The sequence below is a fragment of the Pezoporus wallicus genome, unplaced genomic scaffold (assembly GCF_028554395.1).
Source record: "Pezoporus wallicus isolate ANWC-B61680 ecotype Strahan unplaced genomic scaffold, APGP_CSIRO_Pwel_v1 contig_8693, whole genome shotgun sequence".
Taxonomy (NCBI): Eukaryota; Metazoa; Chordata; class Aves; order Psittaciformes; family Psittacidae; genus Pezoporus; species Pezoporus wallicus.
In genome coordinates, this window is record NW_026641814.1 from 616,995 (window position 1) to 640,579 (window position 23,585).

The window sequence follows — 23,585 nt, forward strand, 5'->3', positions numbered from 1 at the left end:
TCACTCTCAAGGGTTCAAAAAGAAAAAGGAGGTGGGAAATGTGGGAAAAGAGATGCTGAAGGTACTTTAATGCATAAGGAAGACAACATTAAGGACGACGGGGCTGAATGATGATGGAGAGAGCAAGGTAGATCTTTGAATACATGGAGAATGAAAGCCTTTGCAGGGGGAATCGGGCTATTTGTTTCAGGAGGCTGCAAGCTCTGCATGGAACCTACTGATTTGCTGTGGTGGCATGTGTTTGTGTAACCCACAGGGAAAACAGTTTAAATGGGCAAATAAACCAAAGGTGCTAAAAAGCTGTGGTTATTCAAAGTCAGTCAGCCATTTAATAGCACTCAGTATAACGAGACAGGCCGATGCCAACTAAGATGAAAAATAACTGAGAGGCAGTGGTAGTTTGAAGTCTGGAAGTAAGTTGGGTTTGGTGCAACAGCTTGGCAACGGAGATCTCCTCCTGACTGGGGAGAGTGAAGGGGAAAGGAGGTATGCCCCCAATAGTTTTATATTTATTAACTTATTATATGCAATATATTTATGATATTTAGCCCAGAGGAGCCCTGAGGTGTGCTACCACACTGACCAGTACATACCCTTAGTGTGCATCTATCTGGGCTGCCTCCTCTCTGGCTCCTCTCAGCTGCCCAGGCATTCACCTATGGCCTCTTAACATGAACTGCTTACCTGGAGGTCACTTACTGCAAGCTACATTTTCTTTCCCAGGTATTTTGTTACTAGTGTTCCCATAGCTAAACCAACATGTCCACATACAAATTATCTCGGGGGCCTGATCACCTGTGGTCATCATAACTTTTAAGAGCAGCAGTTCGTGGAAGGGCTAATTCAGTGTCTTCCTTGTGCTGCTACAGATGTGACGCAAATGAGTTGAAATCAACTCTTGACTTTCATTTTCTTTTTCAACTGCAAAAAAAGAAATCTAATTAACGAGAGGAAAACTGAAACAAGTTACCTCCTGGTTTCTGCAGGAAAATGATGGGTCAAGAAAGCTTTGTGGACTGCTATGATCTCTGTCTGAATTCTCTTCTAAATGTTTGGGTAATTTTTGTTACAGTTTGTATTAAGCAACAGTTGCATTGAACCTGGCCAGGCTATTTGTACCATCGGAAAGTCCGATTCCACCATTTAAAGAATTGGAAATTTCTTTGGAAGAAATTCCAAAATAGCTGTGATAAAACATCCGAAGTCAATACATTGGATGAGTGCAGAAAAAACTCTAAACCCCACATTTAAATTGCACATTACAGCAGGGTGGGGATTATCTGGGAAACAAAGAAAAGGTACAGTCTACACAAAAGCCAGTGGAAGAAAATATGCTCTATCTCTCCTGCATGTTTCCCTGCCTACCAGCCTACATTTGATACCTAGCTAGAGCTGCTATTAAAAGTAATTTCAAAATTACTTCTAATTTTAGAATGACAAAAGGCTTGATTTGATGATAAAAGCTGAGCAGCTTGGGAAATATTCTGGCATGTTAATGGACACTGCTGATGTACAGGCTATTTATGGTGGGAATGAGATGCAGGTTTCTGACTACAGTAGAAATCCCCACTTCTACCCAGGTCAAGTCCTACAGAGAAGATTGCCAGCCTTTCTCTCTACATGCAATGTTGCTCATCACCCTAGACAAGAACCAAGCTTTTAAGTCATTCCTCAACATCTTATGCTGACTGCTATAGTCATTTTGAAATGAAAGTAACTTTATCCCCATTTTTAGTAGAAATGAAAAAGTTCAATTTGCCACAGAAAGGAGACTCAGTCCTGCTATATACTGCGCCTGAAGGATTTTCAGTATGCATCAGTTCCAGTTGTACCACAAAGCTGCATCATCTGCTGCAGATCAGAAAGGAAAATTGGTTATATATTGTGTTTGATGAACTCTGAGCTTTGATATAGAGAGAAGTGCCTTCAAATTACTGGAGAAGAGCTGGTCTTTATGACTGACTAGGGAAGGGTGTTGCCTGTCTTCTTAAGAGATGTTCTTTAATTTGCTATGTGCAATTTGTGTCTCTACAAGGCCTTGTCTGAGCATAGGCAGGAAAGATGTCTCAGAAAGATAAAAATCCCAAAGATTTGTATAACAGATGCCAAAAGAAAACGGTGATGCTGAAAGTAGAGCTGCATGTGGCATTGTCCACTGGGCTGGGCATGCATAGCCTGCCCCAGAGAAAGGAGTTCTGTGGGTTAGGCTGGTGGGATCTGTGGTAGGGTCACTGGCAGAAGACAGGAGACACCACCTTGAAACTGTATTAGTGGCAAGAAGATGAAGGAGGGGATCATGCCCCATGCAAAGAAAAGCATTTATCAAGTGTTTTCCACTGAGTTGAGTAAGCAGAACCCCAGCTTCTGAAGTTCAGCCCAAGGCTTTGTTTGATTGGGAACCTGTGGCTTCTGTGCCAGCGTTTGTATTCCTGTGACACCATCAACCAGTCTGGTCCCATCAGCAATCCCAGCTGGCATTAGGAAATGCACAGGAGTGTTTCAGAGATTATCAACTGATACATATATATATATATATATAATGAAACATCAGTCTGACACTCAGGTTGTCTATGCAGATTCCTTGGTGTGGTACCAACCCTTGTGAAAACATCTGGGCTGGGCATTAGTTAACTTGAAAGGTAATTTTGGAGACATTCAGTAAAATCCTTTTGCTAGGAAATTGCAGTCATTGTGGTAATTTCCTTTTAATGATGTGCGTTACATCTCATTAGCAAAAACGTTGTTGGGGGCTGTTTCAGCAGCAATGGTACCGTGTCCTTGCAAGGAGCCACCGAAACATGGGATGTGCTTCTCATGCAGAGCTCCTGTGGCTTTATATCTTCAGCCAAGCCTGGAGGTGAATCACCAGCGCTGGTTTCAACTCAGTTCAGTCGCCCCTGAAATAATGCTGTGATACTGCAATCAAAGGGGGTGGATAATTTTCAGCTGGCTGCTGTGTGCCTCAGCAAGTTGCATAGGAGCTGCAGAAGACTTTGGGTGCTGCTGTGAATGCACCCTTCTTTTGGCCAGTGGAAAGGTTCTTCATAAATCAGATCTGTGGACCTGGAGGTAATTTTTCCTAACAGCCCAGGCTGAAAACTCAAGCCTGTATCCAGCTTCATTTAAATGAATAAAGCTGCTCCTGATGACTTTTAATGGGGCTGGAGGAAGGGTCCAGGGTAGAAGCCAGTCCATGTTCTTATTGGATTGTGTATTTGCACACACACACACACACACAAGAAAGAAATAAAAAATACAGCTTTCATGTTTATTCACAGGCCGCAGTAAAAATCCGATTTACTTACCCATAGCTGTGGTGGTGCTTGCACATGAAGTGGGGCCTAAAACGCTTTAGAATTTAAAGAGTAATAAAAATAAGTAATGAAATACATTCATAATATAGCTAGAAAATATATGCACAATCTCAACCTGATGTAATTGATAATGGATTTAGCAAACTCAGACTCAGAACAGTGGCTTTATTTTGTAGATGCTATGAGCTGTTTGTATTGCTGAATGAATTGCTAAAAACTCAGCCATCAGATTCCATATATTTTGGATTATTTATTATCTTATTTTGATTTTTTCCCCTGCCTTCATTAGTAGGTGAGAATAGCCTGATTGTGTGAGTTAGAAGGCTTAAGGACTGCCCCTAGACTCCTCAGATTTTCATGATGGCAAGTGGAGGAATAATAAAATCCCAGTTGATGCTTTCTGATGTTCTCTGTTACATCCTTCTCTCCTCAGTTAATTTTAACTTTGATAATTCTGTCTGGTAATAATTTGCTTTGGTGTTTGCATGTGATTGAATTATTTTGAAAAGCAAGAGTAAAATGAAGATTAATGTCTCAGGAAAAAGTGGTGGCAGAATAGCTGTGGCCTGATTACCTCCTTTCTGAGTTGATCATAACCAATTTAGGTGATTTCTAGTTGGTGGCATTTGTCCTCACTGCTAGCTTACATGTTGACTTCAAGTACCGTGTTTGAAGGGAAGGGGATAAGAGTAGGTGTAAGTAGATTACCTGCCTTTAATATGGTCATCCAGGTGAAAAAGGTCACAAAGATTTCTCTAGGTCTTAAAACTGATGGAAGCTTCATTTTGTTTAGTGAAATTTTGTGTGGAATCTCAATTTTTCTATTATCCTTCATATCAAAAGCAGCTACCTAAGGCTGAAGTGTCCCCAGATAAACTCCAACAGGGCAGGGCATGGGCGAGGTTGAACCCTGCAGCTGAGGCTGCCACTCTGATCGGCCTGCCAGCTCATTTGGGGAACTTGTATATCTTGAGCCCAGGAGCCTTCAGGAAAAAGCAAGTTTCTGGAAGTATAAGCCATTCTTTGGCAAGTGCAGACACTTCTGCTTTAAGAAAAATCTGCTTTCCTGTTAACTATCCTGATAAGGCTGCTCCTGGAGTACAGCATCTCCATCAACTCTTATCACATCACCCACCAGCAGGATGGTGATGTGCCCAGGATTTTCTACCACTTTAATTTTCACTGCCAAGTCCCAGCCTGATCTGCTTCCTCTTATCACCTGAGTTTCCTGCAGGCTTCCTTGCCTGCTGGGCTCCAGCAGCCCGCGGCTTTCAGACTGTTTCACAATTACAGACATGCAACTCAAGGATTATCTCCTTACTGTGGAAGGCTTTTGCTTTGTGTTTTTGCAGACCAGTATTCCAGCTTGTATTAAATAACGATCAGCTCTAAGCTGACTGGTACCCTATGGTGGTGTTTGTTGGCGCCTGAAAGTCTCAGGGCATTGTTTATGAGTAAAATTTCCACTTTTATTCAAATTCCTGCTAGGGGCCAACTACCTCTTGGGGTCCAAACCACAGAAATGAAATAAAATTCACTGTCACCTGCTCCTTCCTCCAGATCCTTCACTCATTCTGTGTTACTTTGGGCGGCTAAATTGCCAACAAAAATTTGGCACGTTTGTTTTCAGTGATCCAGCCTGTTGTGGTAGTTAGTACCTGCCTTCCCTGTTATCACCTCCAAGGCAGGAGTCAGAGCAGCATTTTGGCACAGGTTTTAAACACCAACATGTTTAAAAAATATAGCCTGGCATGCATTAATAAAAAAATAAAAAATAAAAAAAAAAAGAAAAGAAAAAACAGGAAAAAATAATACCAAGATATAAACTAGGTAAAGGAAAAAGTTGCATGTTTTGGGTTGGTTTGTTATTTTTTCCCTAAGTTTAGAAACACCTTTGTGCCTTTCAGAGGCGAACAAATGGTAAATTCAGATTACTCTCCTGAAAAAAGAAACAATTTCATTTTATGGTTTCTGTTTCCCACTAAGTTGATTTATGTGACTTTCCTGGGAATTTCATTCTGCCTGCGGTCTGTGTGGAAGGACAATTCTGAGAAGAAAAAGCACTGATTTAAGGTTTAGAGGAAAAGCATCGTGTATGTAAAGAACTGTTTAGCCCTCATGGGATAGAAGTACCGTTATCCTTTTGATCTTGATGCTTGCAGTCATATATTCATTGCCAGTCAGGATCAGAAGCCAAACCTTGATCTTGGCTAGGATACTGCATAAATAGGAGCACTGTGGGAGCAGCTTCTCATCCAGTTTTGCAAGATGCAGAGGTAGAGGTGGATGGGGCTCAGTCTTCTTATCTCCTTCAGTGAGAGTGTCTCCACTGGGTTAACCTTCAAGTGACACTGGTGGGATGCTTCAAGCAATAGGTACTTGTTAAAGGGCAGATGTTTTTAGTTTAATTAGAAACAGAGAGCAAATCTGGGACCTGTCCTCTTAGCTGTGCATTAGTATTCTGCACCCTGCCTGTTGCAAAGAGGTCACATTTTGAGGAAGGAACACAGAAAAACAATATAGGCAGCTGTGCACTCTCTGTAGCCATTGCGCTGCTCTGAAAATAATACCCCTTTCACCCAGTGTTGTTGTAGATGCTGTTCTCCTGCTGTGTTCCTTTCATAATTGTCATTTAAATAGCTTAAATAGCTGTCTTAGACTAAATTTATCACTGGTCTAAATTTGTCTGTGTCAGGCAAGAGAAGCTGGGTTAGCATTTGGCAATTCAGGTATGTTTTAGAAGCAGCAGACTTATTTAGTTTGAGAAAGAAATATTGATAATATGTGGTAAATTGGCTAATTTTGTCCTCTAGTGTAATTTCCTGAAAGAGAACCAACAGGGTTTAGAATTGATTTGACTAAATAATAAATGATACATTCTCCTTCAGAGAGAGGTAGGCAGCATTTAGTCTATGAATCTTCTGTGGATATGAATGGAAAGACTCTAAATAATACGTGTGCTGGTTATTCTCCCAGGCACTGCTGTACACCAGAGTACAATGTCAGCAGCTTGCACCAGAAAAACATAGAGGTAAATTTAGAGTTTCTTTTGTCTCCCTCTCATTGCTTTACTGATGAACTTCAAAGGAGCTTTCTCCAGACTTTTGTTACTTCCAGCTGTGGTTTTAAAGACATGGTGTACCTGTCCACAGCGCTCAGAGAAAGGTTCCAGATTTAAGTTAAGTGCAAGCCTTCGTTACCTTGTCATCAAAAGTTGCAAAGAAGTCCTTCTTATATCTCCTTGTATATGGATTTCAGATTTTTCCTTCTTTCTTGGTCATTTGAGTAGGCTGTGGTAACCCCAGTGTTAAATTAAACACTGGGGCTAATATGTAAAATAACATGCAAAGTCTATGTTCAGATTTTTAAATCCAGATGTTATTTTTCAATCTCTGAGTTGAGACTAGACACTTTTGCTCAACCACTGATGTTTGCAGGGCCTCTTTGTACAGCTGCAGATGAGGCTGCTAAAGTGCCTGTGCAATAGCCAGAGCTGGCATTAAAATAGATGTTTAAGGTTGAGTTTGGAGCTTGCTGCTGAAATTACCTCTCTAGGTGCTTGTTGTACCTTTGTCTTGTAAGTGCTTTGCCTGCTGCTAGGTTAGCCAAAAGGCACCCAGCAAGCTGTAGGCCATATGGCCAGGCAGATGGATTTTGTGCATCATCAGGTCCCTTTAGAAGTAAAGGCACAACATTAAGGTGAAGTAGGGCTTGTATGTTTGAGCAGTTGACAGCTTAAGCAAGATGTGTTTTGTTATGCTTAGTAGGTGCTATTTTACATTTCTGTCCAGAGCAGGAAGACGTACTGTGGTGGAAAAGATGCAGCTGAATGGAGGTGGCAAAAGATACTGCTGGATTTGATGTTAATTCAAGTCCCGGGTCTTTTCCTATCTATTACATGTCTCTTACATAATTTGAACATTGGGTAGACAAAACGCTCCACAATTTCTTAAATGTAAGTCTCTGTTAGGATGAAGCTTGCAGGCTTTTCCCCTTTTGGCTTGGTCATGCCTTGGTTAATAGCCCAATTAATTGCTAACTGCCAGTGCATCCATGCCCAAGAGCAATGCATCTTCCTTGGATCTGGTGCTGCCAGAGCTGTTTGGTCCCACCCTGTGGCCCATAAGCTCTGCACTGGTTGAGGGCCAGTCCTGCAGAAGCACTTGGAAATAATTTTGGTCTAAATCTTTATATCTGAGCATAACTCCTGATTTTCAGTCTTGCCCCTCACTTTGCGTGTTCCCTAACAGTGGCTGTTGCTGTTTGCAGATGATGGGAAGCTGTCCATGGAGGAGTTCCAAGCCTTTTTTTCTGATGGGACACTCAATGAAGAAGAACTTGAGAAGCTCTTTCATACCATTGACTCAGACAACACCAAGTAAGTTCCCCCTGCTGACACCCTCGCATTTCACAGAGCCTTTGGATCACAGCAAGTAGCTGTGGCTGTGCTGTAGCAGTGCTGTTCTGGAGAACTAGGCAAAGTGAAACTTGCTTTGCAGAACTTTGCAAGATGTCCATTTCTGCTTAGTTTGTGTCTCATTGTGATGGCCACTATGACTTCCCTCACTTGGTGGCTTTTTTTCAAGTCATTTTCTTTAGTGCAACCTGATCTGAAATGGTGCTTAGTTTTACCTATGAGGACATTGAAATGGCTTTTCAGCTTTTCCACTTTATCTAAAAGCTTTGCTGTGCTATGAAAGGCAACTGAGTGAATCTCCATAAGCAGAGTCCTATCCAGCTCTTTTACACATGAAAAACTGGAACGATTTGTGGTCTTGTTTCTTTGTGATGTCTCTATCCCCTGTGCTTGGGCCATGCCTGCTTCACCTCCCATACAGAATACCCCCTGGAAAGCAGTGATTGCTCTAGCACCAAATAGAAGCAGACACTTTCTCTTCAAGGTGAAGTTCAGCGGCACAGAGGCCAGCACAAGCCCTGCAGCCAGTGCTGTAGACGCTTTGCCTCTGCTCTGGTCCCAGCAGCCTGATGTGGCTGTAGTTCTGTCTGCACAAAGCCTGGGCAAGGCAGCAAGGGGATAGATCCATGATCAGCACTGCACTGACTGCATCACAGATTCAATAGCAGCAGGGAAAAGCGATGGCAGGGGAAGGCTTTAGGTGTGCTTAATTTGATGTTACATCAAATTTGAAGCTAAATATGGCACCTGACTGCTCTCACTGAGAAGCAAGCTTTCACAGGCTGTGCCAAGCTATAAAATTAAGGTGACAGGCTCATTAACAGCCGATGTTTCCTTCCGCTCCGCATGCCTTTGCCATCTCTGCCTCAGTGCCCCCTCTGACTGCCTTTGCTGGGGTCTGAGGCATTTGTGAGCCTTCTGACAACTGTCTGGCACTGATGGTGTTTGGAATTAGCACAAAGCCCCGGTGGAAGCCCCCTTGCTAGCAGGTAGTGATGGCGTGGGCACCAGTGCAAAGACCACAGCTCACTAGTGTGTTTTCTCTTTCCAAGATGACTCCATTTTCAAAAGCCTGAGTAGCTTAGACTGTTAGGAAGTACAGACAAAAGCCAGTGTTGAGTCTTATTCCAGTGTGACTCTTAAAGCTCTGGAGAGATAAAATCTGTCTAAAAGCAGATGAAAAGAGAATGTAATTTCAAATTAGAAGTCTTGCAGCAAGTGCTTTAAAAAAATAGTCTGGTTAATTATGAAGCCTTGTGGCAGCAGGTACAGAGTCTTGCCAGTGTGAGTGGTGCATGCTTTGCACTTATCCAAAAGATCCCCTGATCTGTGTATGCTTCCCAAAGTTAACCCCGAGATCAGAAATGTTAAAGACCAGCTTGGTATATGTTATTCACTGCATCAAGGGAATTGTCATGATCTTGTTACTAAAATTAGCTGGGAATTATCCACCCCTTCAGATGGTTCCTCTTCAATAGACATTAGATACTGTCTTACATCTTTTAGGTCTATTTATTGTGACGTTCCTGGGTGGGCTCTCTATAGACTCTGGGTCTTGGGTGCTCATGTGCCTCTATTCTGAAATAATCTTTAGCATTGACTGAGCTCATCAGTTTTCATCTCGCCTTTGAAAAGATGCAGACAGTCAACTTGTAAACCAGGGTGGACAGGAATTAGTGTGTGTGGGTGTTTATTCTGGTCTTCTTGAAGTGGGAAATTGGATTTCAGGTATTGTAGAGAAGCTGCAGCTTTCTCCAAGCCTTAGTAAGGGATGTCTTTAAAATTGGACAGAGAGAAAAGGTGCCATTTCTAAATGTTATACAACAGTGCTGCTGGCAAGGGAGGGTTTCTGGGCAGCTCCTGAGCATGGCAAGTGTTCCTACAACTCAACAGTGTTTTTCTTTTGCCAGGCTGGCTTGATCCAATCATCAATACCCATGAGGGACTGATAGTTGAACAGAGCAGTTTAGCATCTGCTGTTCTTGGCTGAAAGGAAAAGTAATGACTTGGTCACCCTTCCAAGTTAAATCCTTGCATGAAATTGTCACTTGCTTGTTGATTTGGAAAACATTGACACCTACCAGAAATTTGTGAAGTTGAAGGAAGAAACTATTCCTCATTTTTTATCTGCAAGAACTCTTTCAGTCTCCAGAAAACCTATTTCAGAGCCAGGCTTCCTTCTGCAGGAGTGCTTTTCACTATGAAACAAACAGTTTGCTTGACTTCAGTCATGCAGCTCGTACAGTCCTTCAAGTTGTGTGTACTCTTCACCTTGCCCCGTCTTTTGCTCTCTGCACAGTAAATCAGCAGGTCAGTGGGATTTGGAGCAGGAAGGATGCTGCCTTCAGCCTCCACTGTGCCCAAGCACTAGCACTGCAATTTTTAGTATTGCTGCCACTGAGTAAGAGGAATGGAGCTTTCATTTTACAGGGGAACAGAAGAAGAATATTAAGTTTATCTTCCAAAAAGGCTGTTTGAATGCCACTTACTTGCTATTTGATAGAAATTTATTTCTTTTTAAGGCTGTTTTTTGATACTGTTTTATCTCTGTGTTTTTCTCATACTGTCGATCATGTTTGTTTGGTCTGCAAAGCAAAGTTTGGTATTGAAATTACATTACAGCTAGAGTAGAACATGAAGGAAATTATGTTCCTGCTGATTATTAGTAATTGCTGTTACCAGCCAAATTACGAAATGTTGATTCAATTTCCTGGAGTATTTTTAGGAACACGGAACTGCCTTACTGGAGGAGAAAAAATGAATGTCTGTACTGATTTGTTGACTTGCTTTAGTTGGGATGATACTGGAAAGGAGAAAAGTTGGGCAGAGGAGTAGGAACATGAGTTTAATTTTGGATGCAGGAGTAGCTGAACTAGAGGAGTGTGTGCTTCTGCCTTGGGCATCCCAGTCTCCCAGTGAAACAGCTTGTTGCTAGTAAGGTGAAGTTCGGAAGATGCTGAAATGACCTGAACTGAGATACCCCTAAAGAGCCCAGGGGATTAGTGAGGATCCCTCTTTTTTGTGACTGCCGTGGAAATGTCTCAAGGATGTTAATGTGGCATGTTGGACACAGGCTCCAAACACCCACCCTAGGGTTTATTACCCAGTATAAGAGAACCTGCCATCCATGGTAGGGTACAAAGACTGTGCTTGTAGTGTACAAGTCCCACCATCACTAGTTATTTCATCTGGAAGCGGGAATGTGCATAATGTGTCACTTATTTCACTTGGGTTTTTTTGGCAAAGTTATCCTCATAACCTGCTGTTGCTTATAAAAGGATGATCAAGTGGGATTTTTCTTTCTGTTGCTCACACTGGCTGCCCTCCTTCCCTTCTCCCAGCTGAAGCAGGAGGCAAAAGCAAGACTTTGCTAAGTGGTTTTTTTAAGCTGCTATTTCAGGAGGTTTCAGCAGTGCTTTATGGGGAGCTGCCTGAAGATTACTGGGGAGGTAATGATATGTCACTAATAATATCAATGCTACTGGAATGCATAAATTAAGTGTATGATATGTAAATACACATATTTAAATATGTATGTTTGGTTTGGTGGCAGAACAGGGCTTTAGAAAACATTAGATTGGTGGTCGCCCTGGAAATCCTCTTATATTTGCAAGCTGTTCCTAACAATATATATCAAAAGTCATTGCAAATGGAAAGTAAAAAAAGTTGTAGGATCACAAATGACCAGATGGAGCCCTTTAAAAATATTACTGTGATACTGGAAGAGACTTGCTTTGTCTGACCCACAGTTACCATCTTCTTCCAGCTCCCTGAGCCAGCACTTAGATCCACTCTGCATCCCGCTGGAAGGAAGGAGCACCTCTCAGCCCTAGTGAAAGTAGGGGGAGGTCAGATGGGGCTGTTGAACAAACAAATTTAGTTCTGGCACAGGATTTTAAGAATTCCCTTACTAACCTTTGTATTTTTCATACCTGCAGAGGACAATCCTCCTCACTGGAGCAGGACTTCTCGAATGAGCTGTACAGTTCCATTCACAAGTTGCCAAGAACACGGCATTAGCATTCCGCTGCTCTGCTGTTTGGTAACTCTTCTTTAGACTTACAGCTATTCTTTTAATGGCTTTGTTTCCCCCATCTCTCTAAATGAGCTCTTCTCTCCAGTGACAAACACTAGGAAAGGTTGGATTGTGCATGTAGAATAATTAACAGAAGCATTATTGCCTCTCAGAAGCCTGTCACAGCTTCACCAGGCTGTCACATTTGCTGGAAGATTGTGACAAATGGAGAGCTGAAGGCAATGGGGTTCTCTAGCCTATACAGCTCCAGCAGCATGCCACCTCCTGCCCTTCATGGCAGTTACCTGTCAAGGGGTGGTAGTCCAGAGGGGCAATGATGGGGGACAGATGGGAAAATTGATCACAATACCATTGCATGCTGAACAACATCCTTCTTGGAAACATGGAACCACTCGCCTCCCAAACCCATTGCTGCTCAGATAGCACAGGGAGCTGTATTATAAAGCAGAGTAATTTGGGGTTGCTTTGGGGCACAGGGATGTAGTGGGGCACAGTCAGGGCAGCTACCAGCTGGAGTTTGTGTGTTCAACCCCAGAGCGAGGGGAGGCATGGCTGCCCAGGACCACGCTGGATTCAGGTGGTGATGCTGATGAGCTGCTCTGCCTGCACAAATTAGTCCTGCTGTGGAGTGGAGCATGTTAGCCTGGAGAGCACTGTTCTTTCCAGGAGGGGTGGATTTAGCTCCAAGCATTTTCAAGAGCCCTGCAGTGCCTACATGGACAGGGTGGGAACTTTGGGCTGCTTTGTCAGGGAGATAGGGTGCACCTGGCCCTGCATGAATGTTTAAATGGCTTCAATTCCAGACATAGCTGTTGCGGGGCAACCTGCTGCCTGGCAAAGTGAAGCTGGCTGAGATGGCTCCAGCCATGGACTGATGCGGTGGGACAGCTGCTCCTCAGGGCCCAGCTGCCAGCCCTGCTTCCTTAAGGATGATGGAAGCAGAGCAGAAGAGGAAGAACAAGTCTATATTTCACTGGCTGTTACTTCTGCAGGAAAAGCTGTGAAGACTATGTTAGCACTAATGAGCAGGAGCAAGCTGTCTCCTGCAGTTGTGACTTGGTTACAGTGTGTGTTTTGAGCTGGAGGCAGGCGTGCAGAGCATGACTGCCAATGCTGAGGCCTCTAAGGACAGGGAGGGAGTACAGCAGCATGTGCTCCTCCTGTCCTGCATCCCCAGTACCCATCCTCACCTAACTCAGCTGGGAATAATCCCACAGTTCTTGTCTGATTTCTACCCACTGCAGACATCATCTGGGCATTTACAGGTCCAAAAGCTCTCAAAATTAGGCTGATAGTTTGCAAGGATTAGTTCTATTTTTCTGTTATTTTTATTGTTATATTTATTGGGCAAGGACCAATGATGATTATGACTGAATGGTTTCTTTTTCTGTCCCCCCCCGTGTCTGTGTCCGTCCCGTCCCGTTCCACCCCCCCCCCCCCCCCCCCCCCCCAATCCAATCCTGGCTATTTGCATTGCAAACCTGATTCAGCCAAGTGCCAGGTTTGTCTGGGAGCCTATGCCCACACTATGGAGATGGTTGTGCCCATTGAAACCAACTTAATTTTTGAATATTGAATGTTTTCAATTAGCTCTCTGGGAAACAAACTATGGGTGGTATGATCAGCTGAGGTTTTGATTAACTGATTCAAGAGACAGTTCTTGTCTCTTCTGAAAGAGACAAAATGATTGCACAAAAATTATATGTCTGGCTGTAATTTCTGGCTCCCAAGAGTGTGGGCATTTGGTGGATTTTGTTATTTCTGTTTATGTGGAAGCTGTTTTTCGAGTCATAGCTTATTCTTCACTGTGCCAACATGTCACTTAAACTGTGCTGTGTTCTGCTTTTCACTTAAGTGAAGAAATACTTTGTGCCAAAGCTGGTGCTCAACAGCTGTGTGCTGACAGAGCTGCAAAACATCTTGGTCTCACCAAAGAAAAGAAGCTTTTAAAACAAAACACTCTGTGGAAAAGCCATCAGGCCGTGCATCAGGCAGCCCTATCTGAATCCTGATTAGGCTTTAACATGCTTGTGGGTGTTGTTGGCTTTTAACAAAGCAGCTGGGAAAATACTACTGAACTGGCCAGACTGGGAAAACACTGGTGGGTTCAAAGGCTGAGTGGTGGACAGGAGCCCACCCAGACAACTTTCTGTTTCTTTGGTTTTTAAATAATTTTATCAAGCACTCCATGGCAGGAGTGCTATGTTGTGATTTTTTAAATGAGCATTGTAGATTGAAACCATTCTTTTCCTTCCTGGTTTGTTTTTACATGTATATATATATGTGTGTGTGTGTGTATGTGTGTGTGTGTATGTATATATATATGTGTGTGTATGTATATATAAGTATGTATGTATTGTTGTGGTTTAAGCCCTGTCAGCAACTCAGGCACACAGTCCGCTCTCTCACTCCCCCCCATTTCCTCCCCCCCCCCACTCCCGGAGGGATGGGGAGGAAAATTGAAAGAATGTAACTCCCAGGGGTTGAGATAAGAACAGCCCAGTAACTAAGGTATAACACAAATCACTGCTGCTGCTACCAATAATAATAGTGATAAGGGAAATAACAAGGGAAGAGAATACAACCGCTCACCACCCACTGACTGATACCCAGCCCGACCCCAGCAGTGATCTCCCCCTTCTGGGTAACTGCCCCCAGTTTATATAGTGAGCATCATGTGCTGTGGTATGGAATACCCCTTTGGCTAGTTTGGGTCAGGTGTCCTGTCTCTGCTTCCTCCCAGCTTCTCCTCCTCCCTGACAGAGCATAAGACTCAGAATGTCCTTGGTCAGAGTAAACATTTCTGAGCACCAACTAAAAACATCGGTGTTATCAGCATTGTTCCCAGGCCGAAAGTCAAAAACACAGCACTGCACCAGCTACTAAGAAGGAGAAAAATGACTGCTCCCACTGAACCCAGGACAATGTATGTATGAGTTGGTTTTTTTCCTGCTTACAGAATCCCTGTTGCGCAAACCCAAAGTATTACAGTAACTACCCCAGGAAGACAGTTGACATTACCAAACAGCCCAAATGCATCACAGACAGTTGGTACTTAAAGATCTGTCTTGACACTGATCAACTTGAACAAGCCTGAGAGCAAAATTGATGCGTTATTAACTCAGATGCAGCTGCTGTATTTACTGTTGGTGAAATGCATAGGAGAGCTGGAAAGCTCAGTTTACAAGCAGGCTGTGATCAGGATGCAGGGTGAAGATACTGGCTCTGTGTGGGACCAGGATGCCAAAAGTAACTAAGCAATTATGTCACTGCAACACCATGAAAATACCACCAGAAAATCATGCTGTGTTTCCGAAGCTGGTGGAAATACCCTGAGAGCAAAGAGGGGTTGCTTGTGCTGCCTCTCTGCTGGTGTGTACAAGCCATCCTTCCAAGGATTATAGTCCCAGGTTTGCCTGGCGCTGTCTGGGGATAAATTAAATGAGAGCTCATATAGCCTGGTGTATATACAGTCTGGGCCCAAATGTGTGTGTAACAATTGGCAACTTACTTAATAAATTTGGAGGTGCTGTCCCTCCTAGCAGCTAAGTTCCCATAATTAAACATGCCTTTTCTTTGATGTGAGCAGATTTTCAACATCAGTCATCCATCCCCTCCCAAAAGAAGAGGGTTTAGATGCAATTCATTAGGGATTTGGCACGCACAGAGACTTTGAAAATGTTTAGTACTGTACTAAAGGTACTGCTTTACTTAAGATGGTTACTGTGCTTAGAAATTAACTGTTGGATTGAGCTTAGTAAATCAGTGTGCTGCATTGTTGCGTTTTTCAGGATATCAATTGCACTGCAAACAGGCTTTTTATTGTGTTGTCATCTTGTTCAAAGTTTTTACGAGCTTTTTCAAGAGACTTTTCCTTTGTGAGTGAATGGTTAGAGGTTCTGGCAGCCTGTGACAAAGCAGAGAGGCAAGACATTGATCATTTTTAATATAGTGTGAAATGGTTTTACAAAGTACAAAGCGAGATGCAAGAGGAGAATGTCTTAATCACCCAAATCAAAATATGAGAAACAACTCTACCTATTTTTGCTCTTAGCATGCATATCCTGTGGTGTCCCCAGTCCATAGTGCCTCTGTGGGGTGGCCACGGGCAGCAAGGTGCCGTGCTCTGTGGAGGGCAGGCAATGAGAGCAGCAGCGGGGCATCTCTGCTTTGGGATTCTGTTGCACTGCATGGAGTTTGGGGATCTGGTTTCATGATCAGCACTTTGCAGAAAATGACACCTTTATGCTGCATTTTTGATGTTAATTTACTGAAGGGCAGAGCCTCACTGATGCTGAGCCCAGCTCATCAGCGGTACCCAGACCCCAGCTCCGGAGCTGTGTGACAAAGCAAGACAGTCTGGCACCAGCTGACAGCCTGAAATGCCATATTGCAGTTGCTGATGAATGAACAAACAAATGTCTGGTACTATGCAAGTGCCAGTTTATTGCCCCTGTCTTTTTTAAAGTGACATTTATATATCATTTATAACTAGTGAGAGCTTAGAGCATGTTTCCCAACATCATCCAGGCCATTTGTTTCATTTTCACCCATATTCAGACACTTTTCTTGGTGCCCTTGATGATTAGAGGTAGGTGTTTTGTTCTATCAAATACTTCACTATGTAGAAAATGTTATTTTTGTTGTCTTGAAACTATTGATGAAAACATCTGGTCTTCATCAGGAATGGTTTGCAGGGACTTTCTGGGGATGTGAGAGGGCAAGTGGGGGTTTCACCATGCTGTTTCTGATCTGTACCTGCATCTGTAGGTAGGAAATCAGGTTTCACAGGGCAGGCTGGCATCATGTAGGAGCTGTTGCTTCATAAATGTCTGTGGCTGCAGAATGCGTCAGTATGCCAAAGAAGTGAGAAGCTGAACCAGGCTTGAAATGGAGCAACAGTCTTTTAAAATGAAACTAAGCAAATAATGTGTAATGTAGTAATGGTCTTTATGGTAGATATTGATTCCCTGTAAGGAGTCAGAAACTCTGAGCTGTGCTGCAGAAAGCCTGTTAAAAAGGAGGGATGTTTAATCCCCCCCACTCTGACAAAGTGCCCATGCTGGTTTTATCAGCTGCAAAAGTCAAAGCAGGAATATTGCTGTTAGCAGGTGTTATGGCCAAACCAAGCCCCAGCATGGATATATGGCCTCATGCTCATCTTGTCTTACACCCCTGCACAGCCATGGGTTGGGGAATGGGGTACGTGGTCCATGGAGGCTGTCAGGGTTACTTGTGGGGGCCCCTGAGAGAGCGTGAGCTGTCATTGCAGAAGAGTTTTCCCTTTTCCAAACCCAGGAAAGTGCACACCAAAAGCCATTCCTCAGGGACGGTGATGAGCGTGAAACTGTAGCAGAGGCAAGAGTATCTGCCAGGAGAGGTGGGTGTGGATCCTGTAGGAAAAGACCAGCAGCTGAGATAGGGTCAGGGGAGTCTGGGATTCCTTTGGCTGCTATATCTATGACTTGGCTTTAACGGTTTTGGACTTCAGAGGTGCTGTTTAGCGAGTTTAATAGCCTCTTTGCATCATTTTTGTGAGTTTTGTTCCTGCTATGAGGAACCAGAGCCCTGATTGCCAGCTTGCTGTGGCTAGAGATATCAAAGTTCAGACTGACATATGTTATGAATACTTGTCTATGTCATTTGAAGCTGCAGCTGGCTGGCCATGGACAGCCGTGACGTGGTTTATACTGTTTCCTTGCATCTGGCACCTTAGATTTTGGAAGTCTTTTATTTATGTCATATGATAAGAATGGTTTTGTTTGCTTTTTGGTGTTGGTTTGGCTTTTTTTTTTAAAGCAAGTGGGCAGGTGAAGGAGGTTCTCGGGTAGATCTGGGAAGGATTTAGCAGGGTTATCCAGGAGAGTACAATGCTGGGCTTGGAAAGTTGCTTAGTTCTTTAGAATGAAAGTTACTCTGCTTCTGGCCGGCATTCAGTATTTGCTATTGTTCTTGCTCTGCCTGGAATAACTTCCGTCACTCTGGAGTTTGTGTGAAAATTTTTCTTTGAGTTAGAAACTAATGATCAAGAGTGACCATCCATGACCCCTTAGTAGGCATCTGGATGTAAATTTTCCACTTCTGAGATGTTGAGATAACACAGCACTCTTACTGCTGGGACTAAAAGCGATATCGTCAGATATAATAATACTTCCCAGCTGCACATGTTGTTTTTTAGTCTTTCCTAAAGCAAAATGAGTTTTGCAGGTGGCTAACGCTAGAGGATAATTTGTTTCCATGCTCATTTGAAGCCTTGTAGAAAACCCAAAGCTGTGAATAGAAGATGGAAATAAAAGGAGAACATGATTTCAGAAAACCCTCCATTTTCTGTGCCGGTGAAGCAACTAAGTTGTGTGGCTTCTGGTGCAAAAGAAAATCTGCTGAAGTAAAAGGGCTGTTATCTTCAGTAGAAGCCGATCAGGTCTTGAGTGGCATTTGAGCAGCACATCCAGGCAGCTATTTGCATGAGAAATACACTGTGAAGATGAGACTTCGATGTATTTGCAACTTCTGAATTCCCATTATGTTTCTGATTGTGCTGCAGGAGCACCTTTCCCTTAGCTGAGCGGAACCTCAGAAGGGAATTTCACCCTCTGCTCTTCCCTGGGATAAAGTCTCAAAGATGGCAACATGTTTCAAGAAAGGCAGGTAGAGAAGTAAAAAAGCTTCTAAGTACCTTGAGCTCAGAAAGTTGGTACATGGGCAACTCTGGTGAAAGCCCATTGGTGGGATAATCTACAATCAATCAGGGATGCAGAGAGGCAAAGCTGTGACTTCCCAAGGATCTTCATTAGCCCAGGCACTCATTAAATTGTGTTTTAATACTGGGTGTTTTTTTTCTGGGGAGGGGAATGTATTTCTCTCTGGAGTAAGCAGGAGGCACAGCGATTACTCTGGGCAGCCTCTTCCTCTTTCTGGTCATGCAGCAGTAATTAATCCCTGGGCTCTTAATTAAGCCCACTGAAGAGATGCTCACAGTGTGGTTGTTGCTCTTTAAACTGCCACATCCAAGGGAGGAGTATCACACTTGGAGAACTTTTCTTTCTTTGAGATAATTGGATGTGAACCAGCAGGGAAAATTATTTCCCTGTTGCCAGTATGGTTATCAGGTCAAATTATCTCAGTGTATTTAAATGGTGGTGGGTGGTGAGCAATGAACAGTCCTTTTAGTGACCAAATTGACTTATGACTTGGAGTTTGCTTTTTCAGAAGGTGCTCTAGGTCGAAAGCTGAGCTTTTATGTTTGGTTCCTATTTCTGTCAGAGAAATTAGGTCCCAAGTACCAAATGAAGGATCTCCAAAGAATATCTTTGCCTTGGAAAGTAATCTCAAAAGGTGCACATCCCCAGCAAGATGAGAGATGCAAGATTGTTGCTGCTCCACGTTATAGTTTCTGTGGTCAGAAAACAGGGAAAAAACCCTGACACCAAAAAGACTTGTATTTTCTTAATTTTTTTCTCCTTTGAAAGAAAGGCTTTTGTTTTGGAAAGAGATCAGATAGATGTGGCTTTTACTATGCAGAAAAAAAATGTATAAGAAATCTTTACAATTTCTTATTTAAACTTCCACTTGAACATAATTATATTTTGCTTAGTTAGGTTATGGCTTCAGGAAGTTCTTTAATTAGTCACACTATTAATGTAAGAAAGCTTAAAAGTTAATTTGCAGCCAAGTGCTTTGGTAGCTGAAAGATGATTTTATATTATTATTATTATTATTATGAAAAAATGGGAACAGCTTGTCATAATTTTTCTTTTTAGTTTATTGTGACTTATAGGAACATTAAATAATTGCCAGCTGAAAAAAAGATTGGTAACTGATACTCACCTAAATCTTTTCCTGTCAAAGGGCTTTTTGATGTTTGACTGCTCTGAAGGGCAATCCTATGATGAAGCGTTAAGGACTGTGAGGGTGTTTGTGGGGAGCTGCCACAAGGCTTGAAACCCAGATACTGAATACCTGCATCATAATATCTTACTGGCATCACCCATAGTCTGGTTAGTTCCACTAAGTTACCAGAGCAGCTTGTGGACTGTTTTGGAGCTGGGTTTTTGCAACATCCCTTGCGTTGTGTGTTCTCCTGTGCAGTGCCCACGTTGGGCAGCAAAACCCGCTTGTAACACTGATGGGACCGTGGCTGCATGTCAGTGATGCTTCTAGTTGGGCACACTCCCACCAGATGGAAACATCATAGGAAATGCCCTGAGTTGTGTTCACGTACCCATTGATTTCTCCTTACAAATTTTCATCTGAACATTATCGTATTTTTTTTTATTGTTGGTTTATGACTTCAGTAATTTCTTTAATTAGGCTTAGTCGTAATACAAGATGATAGCTTAAAATTAAAAGCAGCTTCTCAGCCAAATTAACATTCAAGCACAATTAGGTTGAATGATAAGATGGTGGGATGTGAGGAAATAAAAGTCCTTTTTTGGCAGCAGCAGATCAATTACTACAGTGCAAAGCAATGTAGAAAACAAGAGTAGATTTTTTTTTTCTCAGTAACATGCTCTATAACCCTGCAACCCATAACCACTTCACTAAGTACTTAATTACACAAACTGGTTTCTGAACAATTATTTAAGCACTTTGTGGGGAATGCTGTTGTAAAACTGACTCCTGTGTATGTGTCTGAAAGTATCAATTGACTTCCCAGGCTCTGGGCTGGAGAGAACTTGAATGAAAGACCAACCACGATCCTTGGTCAGACCTGGGGCTCTGCCAGTGCTGGAAATGAATCTTCTGAATATTCTCTGCCTGTGAATTGCTGAGGCTCCATGTTAGCAATCACATGCTACCAAAGTGTTGCGGACTATTCAGTCAGGAGTCATCTCTTGTGGGTAGTGTTTTGGATCTGCATATTCAGTGGAATTGGGAATGAGGGTGTGTGTAATGTGCTTGTACAGCATGAGACAGGTTGGGTGGGTGGCATCTTTCTGGCAGCCAGCATCTGATGCGATCAAGATGTTTGTGTTTGTCTCCAGCACCCAGCAGGTCCCACAGCTCAGGAATGCTAGTGGAAGGGTTCCCAGAGCCATCATGTGGGGTTCTGCTTCCAGGGAGAGCCCAGGTGTGGGTGACCTTGAATCTGGGGGATTTCCTCCTCAAATATCAACAATGCACGCTGTTTCTCTTGGCTGTAGTGCACCTGGCTACCATGCTTAGGGGATGAAATCCACCTAGTGAGAGACAGAGGGGTCCCCAGGCTATGGTAACTTTCATCTTCTCAGGCAGAACATAAATATAAAGAAAAAATGCTCCTATATTGTCTCTCTGCTGCAGTGGAAGCTCACTTGAAAACACTGTTGGAGAGAGAAATGTAGCCGGTGCCCATCCTGCTGCCAAAAAGCCTGGTAACTCTGCTCACATGGAGTCTGAGCCTGCTGCAGAAGATGACAAAGGATTTCAGCAGAAATGAAGTTTTCCTGGGTACTTCAGCTTGCTGCAAAGGCACTTTATGGCTTTCTGTCATCAGTCCTGATGATGGGGTTCAAGGGTGGCCATGGGTAGTGAAAAGCAATCCCAAATAACACTTTACCACTATGTATCATCCCTTCAAAAGAATATCTCATCCCAGGAGAGGGCCAGAAGCAAGTGAAAGTGTCAGGTCATGGGGATAAGGAGGAGCCCAGCACCTGTGGCCTGCGATCAGACCTGTTGTTCTGGGCACGGGCAAGCAGTTATGAGAATTTCAGTGTCCAAGGTAGAGCTGTGGGAGGATGCGCTAATGAAAACAGTATTGAAAACATCTCTTTCCCTAATCCACTTATGTTGACAGGGCAGCCAGAGCAGTGATGAGTTTAGTTTAAAAAATATCTTTCTAAACATAAATGGCTTGACAAAATATGATTCTATTAAGAGATTATTGCAGTGCTTGAACAGCACTAATTATTGTGTTGGAATCTGAGGCACAAAGAGATTAGCAGTTATCTTCATTTCCCAAGCAGGTTGTCTGTTGTTATATAAACATGTTCTATGTTGTTATATAAATGAAATGTTCATGTATTAGGAAGTAATTGTCCTGTTTTGTTGGAGGGAGTCCTGGCTGGGAACTGCACATAGCCCAGAACCGATCCATCTAGAAAAGTAAATCTTGCAAGTTTTTACTCTGAGCGAATGGGAACAAAATACATTCTTGTGCTGCACTGGGTGCCTCACCAGGGTGTTGTTGAGTGTTGATATTTAGGAGGAAGGGAGAAGAATTGCTGTGGGGTGTGCTGGGTCCCCCATAGGCACAAATCCTCATTTCTCCCTAAGGAATTCCAAAATAATGTATGAAGCTGTCCTACTTGTGCATATGCTGAAGACACAGAGGCACATGTGTGCCATGAGTGGCATCAAACAGTGCCTGCTCCTTGGGCTGTCACCGCTGGTGCCTGAGGGGATGGGTAACATTGAAGGTGAGTATCTGGGGTTAAGCCTGCAGAAATGCTAACTGTAGCCTTCCTCTGTCCTTTAAAATTGCCTTTCTCTCTTTTTTTCCTGCTTCCTCCCCTGCTTTGTCCTTCCCCTCTTCCAGCAACGTGGACACCAAGGAGCTGTGCGGTGAGTGTGGTCCCTGTCTTGGGGCCAAAACAACCATTATGTGGCTTGTGTGCTTTCAAAGGATGCATGAAACCCATTACAAAGCTGATAATGCCATGGTGGCTACGCAGATGGGGGGTCTTAGCACTCCTACTGCTTTGCCCCTTATTCTGCAGAAACATTGGCAAAGCTTTTCTTCATTTTCTTGCAACTCAAATGAGATCAAAGCTGAACAGAGCACCTGGATCCCATTCAATAACAAGATGGAATTTAATTTCTGGCAATGTCGTGGCTTCCAGCTCACTCTGAAGTTCAATAAACTATCTGCAATACCTGCTAGATGTTTCTCCTTAGGAAAAACTGTGTTTTCTGCAGGCTGCCTAAAGTGTTCACCACCTCTGCTGCACCTCCCTTGGCTCCCAGGAATTAAAGGCTGAAAAGAAAATCTCTGATAATGTTTTGTCCCACACCTTGATCAGAAAGGGAATATTTCCTGCTGGGTTTCTGAAAGGCTTTGCCTTCATGGGAGGTGACTTGTGCACAGAGCTCCTGCTGCTCGCTCAGGTGTGTTTTTCCATGGATACTCGATATTGGGAAAAGTTTCCTGTGCTCCATCTTTCTGGGAGGAGATGGGGAGTCAGAGGTCTGTGGCCCCGCAGAAGGCTCATCCATTTCTTTTCCTCCCTTCCCATGCCAGGATGCAAAAGAATGTATAAAGCCACCTTGGCAGGTCTTCACCATTTACCTCCATCACTTTGCCATTAATTCCAGCCTTTAGAGGTCTGGCTAAGAGCAGGTTGCACAGCCAGAAAGGCACTTGGTGGGGTGCTTGTGCCACCCCCAGGCAGTTACTCATTATTCCTGGTACTTTAAAGACATCTCTGTCCACCTGCAGGTCTGCCTGCACCAAGACATTGCCTTGGGTTTCTCTCCTCCCAAGTGTTTTCTCTCCTCCCTTGACTTCCTTCCTGCAGCATCCCACAGGGTTCTGAGCATTCAAGACTGCAGCAGAGGAAGCACCTTTCAGCTGGTTATCCCCACTTGTTCTTGCTTTAGTATGTGAGAAATGAATCCTTTCATAAAATCCTTTTGGTTTGCTGATGATATGATGGGCTTGTTCCCATCACTCCTTTCTCATTGTGTTAGGTCTCTTTGCCAGCTGACCCAAGAAACCAAAACCCAGCAGCTTGTACCATCAGCTTTGCCAGGAAATACAGGGATAGTAAAGTTTTGTTTGACCCCACTGTGCATTCTCCATCAGCTTGATAGCTTTCACCCACATTCCTGCATCTCC

At 43.3% G+C, this 23,585-nt stretch overlaps 1 protein-coding gene across 3 annotated transcripts in view; it reads left to right on the plus strand.

Annotated features, from left to right (window-relative positions):
- Positions 1 to 23,585, plus strand: part of NECAB2 (N-terminal EF-hand calcium binding protein 2) — a 94,327-nt gene that overhangs the window by 44,175 nt on the left and 26,567 nt on the right. For 2 of the 3 annotated variants that reach the window (XM_057425405.1, XM_057425404.1), the window contains one exon: positions 7,584 to 7,692. In XM_057425405.1, the coding sequence (XP_057281388.1) occupies positions 7,584 to 7,692 (109 nt within the window). Of the gene's footprint in view, positions 1 to 7,583; positions 7,693 to 22,286; positions 22,313 to 23,585 lie in introns of all 3 variants that reach the window. The other variant, XM_057425403.1, reaches the window with a different exon arrangement.